This window comes from Ictidomys tridecemlineatus, chromosome 4 (genome assembly GCF_052094955.1).
Source record: "Ictidomys tridecemlineatus isolate mIctTri1 chromosome 4, mIctTri1.hap1, whole genome shotgun sequence".
In the NCBI taxonomy this organism is placed as follows: Eukaryota; Metazoa; Chordata; class Mammalia; order Rodentia; family Sciuridae; genus Ictidomys; species Ictidomys tridecemlineatus.
The window spans coordinates 45,120,814-45,138,542 of record NC_135480.1 but is presented as its reverse complement, the minus strand read 5'-3'; the positions used below and the strand labels follow the sequence as shown (position 1 = coordinate 45,138,542).

General features: G+C 49.9%; 2 protein-coding genes across 3 annotated transcripts in view; both read left to right on the top strand.

Annotated features, from left to right (window-relative positions):
* Positions 1–350: 350 nt before the first annotated feature.
* Positions 351–3,184, top strand: Myod1 (myogenic differentiation 1). The gene is made up of 3 exons (XM_005326754.5): positions 351–1,214; positions 1,874–1,952; positions 2,239–3,184. The coding sequence occupies exons 1-3, from the start codon at positions 588–590 to the stop codon at positions 2,484–2,486; spliced, it is 954 nt and encodes a 317-aa protein (XP_005326811.1). The 5' UTR covers positions 351–587; the 3' UTR covers positions 2,487–3,184.
* Positions 3,185–14,787: 11,603 nt separating this feature from the next.
* Positions 14,788–17,729, top strand: part of Kcnc1 (potassium voltage-gated channel subfamily C member 1) — a 43,657-nt gene continuing 40,715 nt past the window's right edge. Inside the window, exon 1 of one of the 2 annotated variants that reach the window (XM_078046390.1) lies at positions 14,788–16,593. In XM_078046390.1, the coding sequence (XP_077902516.1) occupies positions 16,024–16,593 (570 nt within the window). In that variant the 5' untranslated portion in view covers positions 14,788–16,023. The remainder of the gene's footprint in view (positions 16,594–17,729) is intronic. The other variant, XM_005326753.4, reaches the window with a different exon arrangement.

Genomic DNA, 17,729 nt, shown 5'->3' with positions numbered 1-17,729 from the left:
TTCTACTTTCCTTTAAAAAACAGGCGACAGACTGGGGTCCAAAGTAAACTCCGAGATGAATGCTCCCGGACAGCATTCCCAGTGGACGCAAGTGTCCTGTGCTGGGGAGGCTTGGAAAGGGTGTGCTGGAAGACGAGGCGCTACTGGCTTTGGGCTGCCAGTCTGCCTCTCTCCCTATCTAGGGAGGGGCCAGAGCACAAGCACACTAGTACAGAGGGAGGGGCGGGGGGCACTCTAAGGCCACAGCCGCCACCCTGGGGACCCCAAGCTCCGCCCCGCTCCGTTCCTATTGGCCTTAGGCTCCCCCGCCCCCAGCCGCCTGCTCCAGCACCCGGGCATTTAGGCTACCACAGATAAATAGCCCAGAGCTCCTGGCGCGCGCGAAGTTAGGGGTAAGGAAGCCCCAGAGCGCTCCGTTGGTTTTCCACACGTCCCGCCCCACAGGACAGGGCGGGGTGAGGACAGTCGGGCGTGCATTCAAACGCCCGGCACTTTGCCACTGCACCGCCGGGACTTTGGAGTGACAAGAAAGTTCTGGGCAACTCCTGCCTTTTCAAGTTGAGCGAGGCCAGGTTCCCTGCTGGGATATGGAGCTACTGTCGCCCCCGCTCCGAGACGTGGACTTGACGGGCCCAGACGGTTCCCTCTGCTCTTTTGCCACAGCAGACGATTTCTACGACGACCCATGTTTCGACTCCCCGGACCTGCGCTTTTTCGAGGATCTTGACCCGCGCCTCGTGCACGTGGGAGCGCTCCTGAAGCCCGAGGAGCACTCTCACTTCCCTGCAGCTGTTCTCCCGGCCCCCAGCGCGCGCGAGGATGAACATGTGCGCGCGCCCAGCGGGCACCACCAGGCGGGCCGCTGCCTACTGTGGGCCTGCAAGGCTTGCAAGCGCAAGACTACCAACGCAGACCGTCGCAAGGCTGCCACCATGCGTGAGCGGCGCCGCCTGAGCAAAGTTAATGAGGCCTTTGAGACGCTCAAGCGCTGCACGTCCAGCAACCCCAACCAGCGGCTGCCTAAGGTGGAAATCCTGCGCAATGCCATCCGCTACATCGAGGGCCTTCAGGCTCTGTTGCGCGACCAAGACGCCGCGCCACCTGGTGCTACTGCCTTCTATGCGCCGGGCCCGCTGCCCCCAGGCCGCAGCGGCGAGCACTACAGCGGCGACTCAGACGCGTCCAGCCCACGCTCCAACTGCTCTGACGGCATGGTAAGGCCGGTACCCCAGGCGGGAGGAGAAAAGAAGGCAGCGCTAGGGATATATGCGACGCGTTTCTGAACACAGGGAACTGAACCCTGAGGGGTGGGCCTTCCTGGTGAACTGGGCAGCGGTCGCGGGGGTGGGGGGGGCGTGGATCCCGGTGTACTGGGCAGCTGTCGTAAGAGCAGCCTATTACTGTGGAGGTGCGCAAGACTTTCGCGATCCGCAGGATTGGCGGAGCTATTAGAATACTACTCCGCGAACATAAAGGCACGCTTTTTCTTTACTTATCCCTACTTCCAAAATGCAGATACTGGCGGGGGGGGGGGCGGTGGATGGGGTGAGGCTGGGGTTGTGGCTCAGTAGTACAGTGCTCGCCTAACATGCTTGAGGCACTGAGTTCAATCCTCAGCACCATATAAATGTAAAATAAAGATATTGTGTCCACTAAAAACTTTAAAAATAAATATTTTTAAAAATGCAGATACGTCCATCCTTCATTTGTTTGGCCCTGCATAATGCAGATCTGAGCTCATGCTAGACCAACAGACGCGGTCCCGGAATTCGTGGCTGAAATTTTGGAGTTGGGGAGGGGGCAGCTATAGGGAGTGGTGCTCGGGCTCTTCGCAGTCCCGCCGACCTGACGTGGTCATCCTTGCCGTTTACAGATGGACTATAGCGGCCCCCCAAGCGGCGCCCGGCGGCGGACCTGCTACGACGGCGCCTACTACAATGAGGCACCCAGCGGTGCGTATACCCGGCCTAGCCCTGCCTCCCCGTCCCCTTTGAGCTGTTCCGTCTTCCCTCTAACTAGTACCTCCACCCCCAGCATACATATATGTTGGGTGATGGTGCAGGGAATGAAAACCTAAATGTTCAGCTACTTCCCCTTTCGCCCCCCCCCACTCTCTCTGGACAGTCCCAGACTCTGGTAGGTCCTCAGTGTCCCCTCTGCCCCAAAGCATTGGACCCATGGAGTGAGAGACTTGCCATGGTTCAACCCCTGCTTACTAGCCTACTCCTCCCCGCGCAGAGCCCAGGCCCGGGAAGAGTGCTGCAGTGTCGAGCCTCGACTGCCTGTCCAGCATTGTGGAGCGCATCTCCACTGAGAGTCCTGCGGCGCCCGCGCTCCTGATGACTGATGCGACACCAGAGTCACCTCCACTCCAAGAGGCAGCTGACTCCAGTGAGGGCGAGCGTGGAACCCCTGCCCCGTCCCCGGAAGCCGCCCCGCAGTGCCCTGCAGGCACGAACCCTAACCCGATCTACCAAGTGCTCTGAAAGGGGCAGGCTGCAGTGTCAGAGGGCGCCGCTGCCTACCCAAGGGATGGTACCCCTAGGGTATCTCGCACCCAAAAGATAGAGCTTAAATGCCACTCCTCCCAACTGCGCTTGAAAAGCGACCCCTCCCGAGGTGGGAGAACCGAAGTTTTTCCCGTCCCCCCAACAGGGCAAGAACTCAGCCCGTGTTTTCCACGAAGCACCCTGCCCTGATACCCACGTGATGGCCATTTGAGGTTTCTCCATGAGCCATAGCTGATCCTTGAGGAGCCAGGTTCCCTTTCCTTCCTGCCTCCCACTCCATTTGGGTTGAGACCCTCCCAAACCTAAGCCCCGCCCCTTTCCCCATGCCCAGGTTTTTTTTTTTTGTGGGAGTGGCGTGTCCCCTCTTTTCCAAAACCCTCGCGACACCCACTCTTTCCCATAGCCGACGAGGTGCGCTCCAGTCCCAAATGTAACTGGTGTAACCGTACCCCACCCCTACCCCTCCGCGGTTCAGGACCACTTTTTGTAATACTTTTGTAATCTATTCCTGTAAATAAGAGTTGCTTTGCCAGAGCAGGAGCCCCTAGGGCTGTATTTATCTCTGAGGCATGGTGTGTGGTGAAACAGGGACTTTGTATGTTTATACGTCGGGCGGGAGAGCCGCGGGCGCTCGCTCGCTCAGGTGTTGGAAATAAAAACGCTAATTTATACCACGGTGGCTCGATGGCTTGGCTTTCCCTGGGCGTGGGAGCAGGATCCGAGGAAACTCCGCAGGCTGAGCCAGCTGTCCCGCAGCGACCCCTGTAGGCGGCTGACGGTTGCAAGGAGGCAGCAAGAAAGGAAGATGCTTGTCTCTATTAATAGGAGGGGAGGTTCCTCCAACCTTGAGGTATATCACCACACACAAGTCAGTGGTTCTCCCAGAAGGATGGGAGGGTGCTCATGGCATTAGAAGTAAAAACTAAATGGCCCTGGAGGAGCATTGCAAGCTGTATGGCACTTAAAGGCTCTTAATGATGGGTGTAACCACAAGGGGAGGGCACAATCAGAAAGGCTTCTCTACTCAGGAACCCATGCTTGAAACATCTTTGTACTGTCTCATCTCAAGGACCCAGGGCCCAAAGCCTGTGAGGAGAGGGCACAGGAACACAGTGGGTATAGGTGTTCATCAGGCTATAAACTCTCCAAGAGCAGGGGAGGGGTCATGGTTTTAGCCAGAGCATGAGGAATACTTCCTGAATGAGGCACCAGTTGAGCTGTAGCTTGAGAAACAAGAGAAGACAAAGCCCACGGAGGGACACCACATACACACAGCCACCTCTGTGCGTCTCTGGATAAAGTTTCTCCCTGTCCACATATATCTCCACCCATGCAAACCCTCTTCTCGAAAACCTACAGGCCCACTTTCAAGGCTTTGATTGTGGAGTCCTGGGCCCATGCCAGAAGGACCAGCCTTGTGCCACACATAAGGATCCACTCTCTGATCTGAGGAGAGCCTCTGCTCCCTCAACACAGGGTCCCCAAGAAGCCACCTGGAGCATTCTATTACTAGTGAAGCTCTGCTTGTCTTCTGGCTGCTTCCTCAGATGCTTCTCAGGGTTCTTTACACGCCTTTGAGGCCCTTGAGAGCTCATTCAGGACTTTACCTGTTCAACAGATGGCAAGTCCTGTGTTGGGGAAAAAACAGAGAACGTTGGATGCAGTTCCTGCCCTTGGGAAACATTTGGAGCGTGTTATATTTCAAAGAATGAAGCACTATAATAGGGGTGTATGTGTCATGGGATCAGAGGGGAGGGTTCCCTAACCATTCTAGGGAAGGTATAGACAAACAGATAAACTCTAAAAACAGTCTTGAAGAAACTGGTCAGGAAAGAAGGATCAAAGGAGGGTGCTCCAAGCTGAGAAAACAGCAAGTGCAAAGACCCAGAGGTGAGAAAAAGCCATGCCTATAGAACTATGTGCTTAAAGGGAAGGGGCTAGAGGTGAAATGGGGAAAAGGCAGAGACAGAGCCACAGTGGGCCTCATTTGGCCTTTATCCTGAGGGCAATAGGGAGTCACAGAAGAATCAAAATGGGGAAAGGATATAAATAAACCTGTATTTTAGAAAGGTCAGTTTGGGTTGGCAGAATGGATAAGAGGGAACAAAACTTGAAATAGGATGATCTGTCATGAGATCATTGATTTTGCTCAGAGAAGATATGGCATGTCCTGAAATGGGGCAGTGATGGGGATGGAAAGGAGGCATAGAATTGGAGACTGTTGTGCCAAATAATTACAGGTGTTGTGGGTACAATGGAGACCTTTGATGACAGACTCCCTATTTTCATACAGCTTAAAAGCTGAGGAGGAAATGGCCATTAGACAAAGAATCAAGTGAATAAATTTAATGTTATAAATGGTGAGAAATGCTCTAAGGAAAAGCAAAGGGTGCAATGAGAGATGAAAGTGGGGAATGAGAAGGTAATCAGGTGACAAGAGGAGGAAGCAGGATTTCTGCACTGAGTTTCACTCCTGGGGAAACTGCCTTGCAGCAGGGATCACAGCTCAGCAAGCAGAGAGTAAGCTGGACCTCAGTCCCCACTCACTTCCTTATCCAGTTGCTCTTGCGCAATGACCAACCTGCATAACTGTTCACAGCCCCTTGTATGTGGAGACTGTAGGGAAGTGAAGAGAAAGAAGGAGCCATGAATGACTTCAGGCTCTGGTTCACTTTTGAGTGTATTTTGGTGCCATTATAAGGATGGGGACATCCGAAGGAGAAACAGGTATAGGGGTACATTTAGACTGGATGCTTCTGGTCATGAGTAATGGAAACCACATTCAAACTAGCTTACACCCCACAAGGAGGTGGTCTGAAAGGACAATTTGGAAGTAAAGCTGTAAACACCACTCTATCCATGGGTGTCAGGAGCTGGGACTAGAGTCCTTTCACTTTTTCATGCATCTCCCCCTTTGTCTCTACTTAGCTTTACCCTCTCCTAGTCCAGCAACTCATCTCACCATTGAATTCCAGTTAGAAGATTCCCAGAAGAACTCTCCCTGGACCAAGTCAGTCGTGAAGCGGGATTTGCACTCAGGCTGAGGGACTCTGTACACTGTAATCTCAGCTCCCTTGCTATGCCACCTCCACAGAAGAAGTCAAGAGAGGAGTGAGGAAAGTTAGGAGATAGGGGAGCAGCTGGAGATTAGATAATTCACAAAAAAACGGGGTTCAGGCACCTTCCTGGCTTGTCTCTTACCTTAATCCCCATGGGGAACATCTAGCCGAGCTCAACTCCATTTGCAGTGTAGCTGAAACGTCTCTTGCACATGAGGCCATTTTTACCTGAGCTGCACCTGAGTAAGCACGAACGCCATGCCCTCCAGAGATGTAGCATGTGTCTTAACATATGTGCTCCTATGATTAGAGTGCATCACCAGAGGCTGATATACCAAACCGCCCACAGAGTTTAGGCTTCAGGTCCTCTACCTTGCATGAATCCCTTCCAAGGCCCTGAAAGAAGCCCTAGAAATATGTCCACATGGCCTAGTTCTTCTTTAATTTTCCAAAGTAAATTACTCTAAGCTATTGGTTATGACCATTGCCTCTTTCTGGTTCCTCCTTGTGTTGGGTTGCATTTGGGGCACATTGAGATCCTATCTAAATGTATGAATTTCATTTGGGGTGAGTGGAGTGTATTTTAAATAAATGGAATATTTTTAAAAAGGTAATAATGTTGAACCATGATGTAAGTTAAAATGATTCTAACATTAAGAAGACAAACGTATCTAAAACATGTATTTAGATCATTCCAAAAAGTAGTTATTATAAGAAAGGGATAGCTTTTGAATAGATGTGGAAAAGACTCTTATATTGTTTGATAATCCAGTCAATGAAGAATAGTGAATCATCAACACATTGGGAAAATATTTAAATTTTTTGCTCATCTGGCACAAAATACTGACATTAACAAAGACAGCATACCATTTATAATACACCACTATAACAAGACGTCAACACCAACACAATTTTAATGAACTTTACCAATGAAAAATATTTAAAATTTATTACCATACAAGAGAATTCAAAATGCCTTGAGCTCTTACAGCCCCCAGAGGAAAGAAACTTGATTGAGATTTCCCCAAATGTGACACCAATCCTAAAAATGTACATGACATTTCTTTTTTTTTTTAAGAGAGAGAGAATTTTTTTTAATATTTATTTTTTAGTTTTCAGCGGACACAACATCTTTGTTTGTATGTGATGCTGAGGATCGAACCTGGGCCGCACACATGCCAGGCGAGCGTGCTACCACTTGAGCCACATCCCAGCCCTGTACGTGACATTTCTAATAGAGCTGTGAGCCTGAACGAAGCTTCCTGAAATTATTAATGGTACAAACAAGTTTTGATCAAAACTTTGTTGAAAGAAAGACAGAATGATCTCTCTGTTCTCTGTATCAAAAAAATCTTAGTATAAAACCATGTCACTTGAAGAAACAATCAAAGGATGTGCAGCCGGGTGCAGGTGGAAAGGGGTAGGCTGGAAAAGGCAAGAAAAGGGAGGAACAGGGGGAAGGCAGAAAAATGAGGAGAGGAGGAAGAACATGAGGACAAAGATGATGTGATGATGATGAAGAACGAGTTTTTCTCTCATCTGTAAAACATTTATGCCACCTGCACACAAGTCACTACTATTAAAAAAATTGATTTGAGATTGGGTAATATTTGTTTTAATACCATAAAGGATCATTTTTGCATAGTTAATATTTTTTCAGACAACAATTAACAGTGGGTTTTAATTCATGTAGAACTTTCCCAGGAGCAGGGAAAAGTGAGTCCAGAATAATACATGGATGGCTACATGGTGGCATGGGATTGAGGCCTGACTGTGCCACTCATCAGCTGGGGGCCTTGGAATGTGACCTAACCTATTTGGGCTTCAGCTTTCACTTTGTAAAATAAATTAATGATTTTAAAAGGCATATCCCATGTGTTAGTCAGCTTTTTGTTACCACGATCCAAATACCTGAAAGAACAAACCAGAGGAGGAGAGGTTTATTTGGGGCACAGAGTTTCAGAGGTTCAGTCCATTGTCAGCTCACTCCATTGTTGTGGGCTCGAGGCAAGGCAGAATATCATGGCGGAAGGGTGAGGCAGAGGAGAGCAGCTCAACTCATGACAGTCAGGAAGGAGAAAGAGTGAAGAGCTGAGGAGGAAATAAAATCCCAAAGGCACACCTCCAGTGACCTGCTCCAGCAGCCACGCCTCACCTGCCTACAGTTACCACCCATTTAGTCCATTTAGATTAAAATATTAAATAGATTAATCCAGTGATTAAGTTACAGCTCTTATAATCTATTCATCTCACCTCTGAACATTCCTGCATTGTCTAGCAAGAGCTTACTGTGGGACACCTCATATCCAAACCATAATATCTCACGTCTGAAATTCTTTAGTACTTCACTTAAAGCATTTCAGGAAAACAAAAAAGATAATGAAGTAGATCTTTTACAGATAAGGGATCTGGGAACATATAGACTAAGATTTTTCTCTGACCTCCTGGTTAGCTGATCTTTCCTTATATTTTTTCAAAATATTTTATTGTTATAATTCATATGACATAAAACTCACCCTTTATAGTGTATATTTCATTACTTTGTACCATATTCACAGGGTTGTGCAACCATCACCACTATCTACTTCCAGAACATTTCCATCACCTCCAAAAGAAATTTATCCCCATTAGCCATCACGCCCTACTATCCTTCCTTTCCCAGACCCTGGCAACCACTAATCTATTTTCTGACTCCACGGATTAGCCTCTTTGGGACAATTTATATGAATATAAACACACAATATGTGTTTTTTCATAGAGGACTTCTTTCACTCAGAACAATGTTTTCAAGGATTGTCCATGCTTTAGCATGTATTAGTACTTCATTTCTTTTTGTGGCTGAATAATATTCCTGTGTATGGATATATCACATTTTATTTCTCTCTTCATCAGTTGATGTACATTGGGTTTTTTTCCACCTAGCTACTATTAATATCTCAAAGGATATGCATGTACAAATTTTTGTATACATGTATACTTTTAATTCTCTAGGATATTTACTTAAAATTGAAATTGCTGGATGTATAATAACTCTATGTTTAAATTTTTAAGAACTGCCAAACTTTTTCCAAAGCAGCTGCACCATTTCACATTCCTATCAAAAATGTATGAGAATTCCAATTTCTCCATCTCCTCTATAACACTTACAATTGTTTGTCTTTTTTATTTTAACCATCCTAATGGGTACAAAGTAGTATCTCATTATGGTTTCGAGTTTCATCTCCCTAGTGATTAATGATGTTGAACATGTATTCACGTCTTATTGGCCATTTGTATATCTTTGGTAATTTTCAAATCCTTTGCCTATTTTTAAATTGTGTTGTCTTTTTATTGTTGAGTTATGGGAATTATTTATACATTCTACATACTACACTTTTATCAGACACATGGTTTTCAAATGTTTTCTATCACTTTGCAGATTGTCTTTTCATGTTCTTTGAAACACAAAAGATCCTTCATTTTATTCTATTCTTATTTCAATGAAGTCTAATTTATCTTTTGTCTTTTTTTTTTTTTTTGCTTGTTTGTGATCACATCAAGACACCATTACCTAGCCCAAGTTCTCATAAGAATCTTATAGTTTTAACTTTTACATTCAGGAATTTGATCCATTTATAGTTAATTTTTATATAGTATAAAGAAGGGGTCCAAATCTGTTCTTGTGCACACAGGTATCCAGTTATTCTAGCTCATTTATTGAAAAGACTATTCTTTCTCCATCCAATTGGCTTGGAATCCTTGTCAAAAATTAATTGCCCATATGTATGGGTTTATTTTCTATATTCTCAATTCTATTCTATCCATCTATATATCTATCCTTATATCAGTGCCACACAGTCTTGATTACTGTAGCTTTGTAGTTAGTTTTGAAATTAGAAAGTGTCAGTACTCAGTTTCATTTTTCTTTTTCAAGATTGTTTTATATATTTGGGTCCCTTGCATTCTGTAAATACATTATACAGCCCTGTCCTGGTGTTATTTTCAATAAGCACTAACCTTGCCTGGTACAACCACAGAGCTGAAAACTGGCATGAAATAATAATGTGGCTCTTGTTGGTGCCCCCCAAAAGTTCTATAAAGAAGGGTAATATATTTTTCACTTTCAGTCATTTTTGATGTAGCTTATACAAAATATTTTTATAACTGAATATCATTGTCAAATTGCCAAAAAAATATGGCAATTGTTTTTGTTGGCATTCTGAATGCTTCCACATAAATATAACTTTCTTAAAAGTATTACATAGGTGTACAAGGCAGTAAATAAAAATAAGATTAATTTCTGGATTTTTTAAAATGTTTGTTATTGTTATGGATCTGGAATGTTCCCCAAAGGCTCATGGGTTGGAAGTTTGGTCTCCAATGCAGCAATATTCAGAGATGGAGCCTTTGGGAAAGAGAGTAGATCTTGGGCTCTGACCTCATCAGTGGATTAATTCATTAATGGATACATAATTTGATAGTATTATTAGGAGGTGGTGGAAATTGTGGGAGGGGGATGTAGTTGAAGGGAGTGGGTCCTTGTGGGTATGCACTTGGGGACTGTATCCTGTCCTGGCCCTTCCCTTCTCTCTCTTCTTCCTGGCCACCATGGAGTACATAGTTTTCCTCCATCCTTCAAATAAATCTTTCCTTGTCTAAGTTGCTTTTCTCAGGTATCTTGTCCCAGTGACAAAAAGGTGAATAACACAGTGGAATTTATCAGCTTTTAAAAATTTATATTTGGTCCTGATTTATTTTCTAAGTCTAAATAAAATATTCATTTTTGTCCCCAATTTGTATTCTTTTTTTTTTTTTGCCTTTTTAAAAAGGAATTACCCCCCCCACACACACACACACATAAATGTCTTGACTTTAGCCCCTACACCACCTGGACCCACCCTGGCACATTGCTGACCACATGTCTCTGGGGGCTGACACATACATACACAGGTACCCACCAGTGCAGCAAGGCACACATGGAACTGCAAAGCTTTTCCCATCAGAAGAGCCACAAGTCTCTGGTTACATCTGGGAGAACTCAGTGGCCCCCTACCCAGTCTTGCTAGGGACAGGCTTGTAGAAGAGCCTGCACTCACCCATCTTCTCTGTACATGTGCACCCCTGACCATTTTCATATACCTTACCACGCCCATCATCAACTCCCATCTCCCTACCTCATTCCCACAGTCAGCACAGAGAGGAGTCAAAGCCCTTCTGAAAGGCCAAGCCCACCCAAGGCCAAGCCCACCTGATGCTTTGTCCCTGGGCCACCGGAACCCATGAGAGAGAGAGAGGCCAAGTGAGGGCTGTTCACAAAGAGATGGGGGCAGGTATGCAGCCTCAAGGGAGGGAGAAAAAAGAGGAGAGGATGTGAGGCAAATTCTCACAAAATAGTATTCCCTTTTAAACAGATGAGGAAACAGAAACCTAGAGACACTAGCTTACACAACTAGTAAACAGCAAAAATAAGATTTGTAACCAAGTCTGTCTAGATCAGGGATTCTCTCAAATGGAGAAAAATTTAGACCCCAGGGGACACTTGACAGACACAAGTCTATAGATTTTTTTTATGACTGCTATTGGAGAAGAGGGTTCTAATGACATCTAGTGGATAGAGCCCTGCTAAACTTTCTTCCATGCATAGTACAGCACCTTACACATCTCCAGCAAGGAATTACTTGGTCCAAAATGTCAACAGTGCAGAGTTGAAACATTCTGGTCTAGACATCTCCCCAGAATGTTCTTCACCTTAGCCCCTTTCTAGGGTTTCCATGGCTTAAGAGATCTGGGACCTCCTACCCAAGAGGTTGCAAGAAGGAACAGCTGTACACCCTGCTCCAGCCCAGTCCTGGTTAAGTACAAGGACTTAATCTACAGATCCTATGGCCAAGATAATCAATTTCCCCCAATGGCAGCTTTAGGTTCATTCTCCTCTGCCCTCTGGAATGAGGAGGCCTGATCTGGGGAGGGGACATCTGCCAGACCTACTGTCTTCTATCACAACAAGGCTGCCCAAAGCCTACAGGGGCCAAGCCCAGCCTAGTTTAGTTTCCAGATACAGCCACAAGGTGGCAGCCCAACCCATCAGGAATACTGAGGTTGTCCGCCTGGGAGAGCAGCATGAAGACTGTGCCAACCTGGACAAAGGCCTGAGGGTTGGACTTGGGCCAGTTCCAGAGCCCAGCAGGACCAGATCTAAGGCCTGCAAGTGCCAGGTGTGAGAACATAGGCCAAATTTGGCTTCAGATCTTCCTTCACCATCTTCTAGTCCCCATCCAGTTTAGTTCCCACATGGAGCTTCCTGGAGCCCAGTGCTCCCTCCTGTCTAACCTGAGAAAGAAAAATTACAGAGCCAAGGAGTTAAGAACATAGGGATGATTATTGCTCCCATTAAGTGATAAAGAAACTAAGGCACAGGGAAGCTGAAGAATTTTCCCAGGTTACAGCTAGTTAATGGTGGAACAGGGATTTGAACCCAAGCAGCCTGGTTCATATATACTTTTTTTTTTTTTTTTTTGTACTGAGGATTGAACTTAGGGGCACTTGACCACTGAGCCACATCCTTAGCCCTATTTTGTATTTTATTTAGAGACAGGGCATCACTGAGTTGCTTAGCACCTCACTTTTGCTGAGGCTGGCTTTGAACTCACAATCCTCCTGTCTCAGCCTCCTGAGCTGCTGGGATTATAGGTGTGCAGCCACCACACCCGGCTGGTTCATATATACTCTTAGCCACTGACCAGTATGTTCCCCACTCCCAACCCCAGCCACAGCCATCAAAGACCTTCTGGCAAGGGCTTCCCTCTGCAAGGGAAGTGGCAGATGGTTATGCATGGGGAAACTGCTCAAAAATGAAAAAGAGGTGAGGTTTTTGACTGAGTTAAGGATCCATGGTTAGTGTTTATAGGTAAGAACCCAGGACTTGGTCAACAAGTCTTCCCTCAGCCACATTTCTTGGCATTTTTTGTTTGATTTAGTTTCTTTCCTCTTGCTTCCCACCCCCACCTTGTGTTGTCCTCTTGGTTTTTCTGGGCTTTCTGCAAATGCCAGTCTTCTCATAGTGTGAAGGGGAAGTGAGAAAAGGGACTTTTATGTCCTGCTTAAGTGACAAAAGAGGAGGGGCATTCCTTTGGGCTTGGGCTGGAGGGTGTCATCAGGCTCAAAGTGAGAATCCTAAAGCGGAATGGCTGGGATATCAGGAACGGCTACCCTCTCCCACTGGGGAGGCTCCTCTGAGTGTTCTCTCTTTACCTCTTCAGGGATTTTGGAGTGTGATGGATACCCTCCCATACTCTCTCCCTCTGACCCTGGCATTACTCTCTTTTTCTAGCACAGCCTTCAGGGCCTGGCCTGACCAGAGCTTCTAATCACCCAATCTGCTGCCTACTTCTCCCCACTGTCACCTGGGTAACACTGCAGCTCCCCATTAGGAGTACCTCAGTGGAGCTCTGTATTGACCCCTAAGAGACCCTGATCAGACCCTCCCCCTGATTTGGCCTCAAGGATTCCAGAGGCCTTTCTTGTCTCTTGGCATCTAATTGGTGGGAGTAGGTGTGCATGTCTCTATGCCCATCTTTTTCTCTTGCTTCATTATCTCCTAGAGTTGGGCCAGAGAGCCTGTGTCCTGGAAATCTCAATATGGGTTAGGCTGGGTTGCATAAGGCCAGGTTTCCTCATGGTTACAGGATGAGACAAATTGGTTAGGGTGACAAGGACACTCCTTCCTGCCTTACTCTGAGATTGAAGGGGAAGCAGCTCCTATTTAGAGGAATAATGCAGATCAGTCACTGGAGGAAGGGGGTGCCATCCTGATCCCAGATTCAAGCCCTTTCTTTGTCTCTACCCATCTCTCTGTTTCTGACTTTATTGTGCCTCTCTGTGTCTCCCTTTGGCCTTCTTCCATCCCTCATTCCTGGCCCTGGCCCTTGCCCCTCACCATGCCTCTAGGCCTTCCCTCTACCACAAACAGATTCTATGTGGCTGGGTCAGTGTTCCCCTGATCAAGTGAGTAGAGAGATGTGTGTGGCAGAGCTTTGTCCCCAGGCCTATAGCAGCATCTGTGGGTCAGGGTAGAGGGACAGCTGCCTGCACAGTTAGCAACTGCCAACAGGTAAATAAGAGCTTTGTGTCTTCTTAATTAATTCACTCTTTGTCTAGGCAGCCTGTGTTCGATTGGCCTGGGCTTGGATCAATAAATAAGTCTCTTTCTCCGCCCAGCTGACCCTGGAACTGGGCCTGACCTCCTCAGTTCTGCCCAGTCCCACCTGCCCACTTCTCCAAAAGGCTGGGAGCTCCTTGAGGGCAGGAGTTGGAGTTTGATCTGATTTGTCCCTTGTGTCCTTGTGTCTGTGACAAAGCCTGGAACAAGTAAGGAGTAAAGGAATGATTGGTCAACTAAGTAAACTGAGGCACTGGTGGCAAGCAGGGACGAGAAAGGCTTTGAGGTGAGGGCAACTTCCACCCCCACAGTCAACTGTGAAACTGTAGGAATCCCAGCAGGCAGCTGCTCCTAGCCAGCCCTCAAGACCTGCATGGGCTTAACTCCCAGGGCAGCTGAAGCTTTAAGGACAGAGGAAATGGCAGTACTCAGGAGCCTAGGAGAAAGTGCAGCCTTTCATAAGGGATCCCACCCAGGGATTCAGAGTTAGTGCAGGAGGGTCAGTTAGCTGGTATTCACGTGGTAGAGTCTTGTGACACTACTCCTGAGAGACTAGGTCGGTCTAAGTGATTAAGGACCTAGCAACAGGAAGGGGTCGAAAGGGGTTAATGGGGAGCTAGGGGGACATGCATATGGGTGAATAGGAAGAGTTATCTTGGAGCCCATGCAAGAGGGTAGCTCTGAAAGAATCTTGGGGACTTCAGGTTCCATGGGAAAAGTCGGTATTAAAGGGTTCTTTGGAGAGCTCCGTACTAGTCCAAGTCAAGGTGTCAGGATGTCCTGTCTTACCCAGAGTTCAGACAGTCCCTGGTTTGGAAGGAGATGGGCGAGTGCCAACGCCCTTCTCACCTCAGTTTGACCTGGGGTGTGGGCCCAGACTTTTCTCAGAGCCCCCGCCCATCGAGTGACGTTCCCTGAGGGCGAAGCGTTGGCGGGTCCCCCCTAGAGCAGGAGGAGCGGTGCCCGGCAGGCGCCCCCAGTGCTGGGGTTGAAGGAGGCCGAGTTCCGCGCTGGGCTGGGAGGGGGGCGCGGAATCAGGGCTTTTTAGGACCCAGCGCGGCGCCTCCCTCCGGGGGCGAGTGCGGCTGCGCGCGCCGTGTGCCCGTGTCCGGAGAGCGGCGGGCTGGACGCGGACCGCGCGAGCGAGCAAGCAAGCAGGCAGCGGAGCAGCAGTCGGGGTGGAAGCAGCGTCGCGGCGGCGGCCGCGGCTCCGCGCCTCGCCTCCCTGGCCTCACCGGCCTTGCGGCGCCGGGACCAGCCACCCCCGCCTACCGGGCCCGACCTCCGCAGCCCCCTTCGCCTTGGCCGGCAGCGCCACCCGCCTGCCCGAAGCAGGGAGCGGAGCGCGGGGCGCCTAGGAACCGGAGCCAGTGCCCGCCGGCCCCGCAAACCAAACCCAGCCGGGAGAACCCCCGCCCGGCCCAGCGCTGCTCCACCAACGGCCCGGGAGCTGTCCCTTCAGCACCGCCGCGGAAGCCTGCGTCCGAGCTCAGCCCAGCGGAGCCCTAGATCGAGCCTAAGCGCACCCGGCGCAGCGCTCAGCCGCTGCCCCACGGGGCTGTACCCGTGTGCCCCTACCCAGAGGACCCGCCATCTCCTCCGGGAGGCGGGGAGAAGGAACAAGGAGGGCGGGCAGGCGGGCGGGCTCGCCCGCCGCCGAGGGGAGCAGGCAGCCAGGCGTGGAGAGAGGAAGGGGGCCGGAGCCCGCCCTGCGCCCCGAGCTGCAGCCCGGCCACGCAGGGAGAAAGCAGCTGGTATCCATCTCCCCCGCGCCTAGAGCGTGCTGCGGCGACCACCGCACAGCGGAGCTCGAATTTCCCGGCCCCCTCTCTTCCCCTCCCCCTTCTGGGGGTTGGTCTATCCCTCCGGCCCTAGGAGCTGCTGACCTTCCCCCAAAAAAGCTTTGTGTCGATTTCTCCATTTTCCCGCTGAGATGGTAAAGGGAGCCCGGCCCCTCCACTCTCTTTCCCCTCCTCCCGGGGCTCGCTGCTGAGCGCCGCCCCCCTCCCTTCTTCCCTTCCACTCTCCCTCCCCTCCTCTCCTCTGCTTCCTCCGCAACCAGACCAACTCCCTCCCACATCTGGCGCCTAGAGACCCTTGGGATCCCGCGCACACTCCCCTGGACCAGCACCGACCGCCAGCACCCCGAGGGGCTTGGGTCACTGGTTGGGGTGGCCAGAGCCGCGCTCCTCTGTTCCCCCCGACGGCAGGGGGGAGGGGGGAGGAGGCCGCGCGCCCCCCTCCCCGGCGCCAACTCCCCCTGGCGGCCGCTCCCATGGGTGTCGCTGGGCCGCGCCATGTCTAAGGGGGCGCCGCAATGGGCCAAGGGGACGAGAGCGAGCGCATCGTGATCAACGTGGGCGGCACGCGCCACCAGACGTACCGCTCGACGCTGCGCACGCTGCCGGGCACGCGGCTCGCCTGGCTGGCGGAGCCCGACGCCCACAGCCACTTCGACTATGACCCGCGTGCCGACGAGTTCTTCTTCGACCGCCACCCAGGCGTCTTCGCGCATATCCTGAACTACTACCGCACGGGCAAGCTGCACTGCCCAGCCGACGTGTGTGGGCCGCTCTACGAGGAGGAGCTGGCCTTCTGGGGCATCGACGAGACAGACGTGGAACCCTGCTGCTGGATGACGTACCGCCAGCACCGCGACGCCGAGGAGGCGCTCGACAGCTTTGGCGGGGCGCCCCTGGACAACAGCGCTGACGACGCGGACGCCGACGGCCCCGGAGACTCAGGCGACGGTGAGGACGAGCTAGAGATGACCAAACGACTGGCGCTGAGTGACTCCCCAGATGGCCGGCCTGGCGGCTTCTGGCGCCGCTGGCAGCCGCGCATCTGGGCTCTCTTTGAGGACCCCTACTCGTCCCGCTATGCGCGGGTAAGTGACAACTTACCCATCAGAATAACCCGGCAAGGGAGGCAGCATCTCTGCCTCCAGCGGGCAGGGGTGGACTTGAAAAGTGGCACCTAGAGAGTTCAGAACTGAAGGGGTGTGTACATGTGTAAGAGAGAGAAAGGGGTGACTTTGCCAGGGTGACTGATTTTGTATGTATAAAAGAGTCTGCCTGTGTTGCCGAATTTAATATGTATGAGTGAGTATGAATGGGTGTGTTTGTGTGTATGAGTAGATCGTGTGTGCATATTTATGTAAGTGTGGTGGTGTATATTTGGGTGGGTAAAGTATGTAGTGGAAATGAGTGAGCATGTGTATGTTGAGTGTGCATGAGGGCCTGTTCGTGCATATTTGTGTCTTTGCAGATGTACATTGTGAAGGTGTGAACTGACCTCTGGCGTGAGAGAGAAGTGGGGAACCCTTCCTCCCTCCCAGGTAAAGGAGTGTGTGGAGCCAGCTGCCCAGGAAGAGGGCCTTAGGCCTGCCTGGCAGCTTAAGACAGAGGGTCCCCTCCCCAGGGAGCAGCCTCAAGCCATTCTGAGGAGGTGGTCTTGGGGGGAATCTCTGTGGCTAATTAATAGTGTGGTAGTTCATATAGCTGGGCTTCTTGGCAGGGGTGTGGTGATCCCTCTGAGATCTGCTCCTGAGATCAGAGTATGTCCTTCTTCCTGGTGGAAAGGGGAGGCACTTGGATGGGGTCATTGGGCTTTGTGCCTGTGCTTCCTTCTAACACCTGTGCGGTTGGGCAGAGAGAGGGATTTTAAGGGGGAACCTGCAAGGACAAGGTATGTGAGGTGGGTGTGTCTTTATCTGCCACTCCTCTTTAGCGACAGGAGATTGTTGTCAGGAAGAAAGGACACAAGCAGGTGTCCTTTCTTGCTGACCTTGGCCCCTCTGATGGCCTCTCTATATTAGTTTATCATTTATAAAATGGGGGAGGGGCCCTGGTGGACTCTTGAGGGCCTTTACTACTGGACCATCAGTCACTAAATCCAAGAGAAAGACTGATAGCAGTCAGCTACCTTGGAAGAGATTCTTCAGGCCTTCCTAGGCTCTGTCCTAAGAGGCCTGAGAAAGCCACAGCCTGTGAGGGAGGGACAGACTTGGGAATTTAATGCCCA

Excerpts from the sequence above, each read along its gene's own strand:
- Myod1 (XM_005326754.5), top strand. The coding sequence starts at position 588 with ATGGAGCTACTGTCGCCCCCGCTCCGAGACGTGGACTTGACGGGCCCA. Across the intron at positions 1,215-1,873 it reads CCAACTGCTCTGACGGCATG|ATGGACTATAGCGGCCCCCC; the intron begins GTAAGGCCGGTA and ends TGCCGTTTACAG. Across the intron at positions 1,953-2,238 it reads CTACAATGAGGCACCCAGCG|AGCCCAGGCCCGGGAAGAGT; the intron begins GTGCGTATACCC and ends CTCCCCGCGCAG.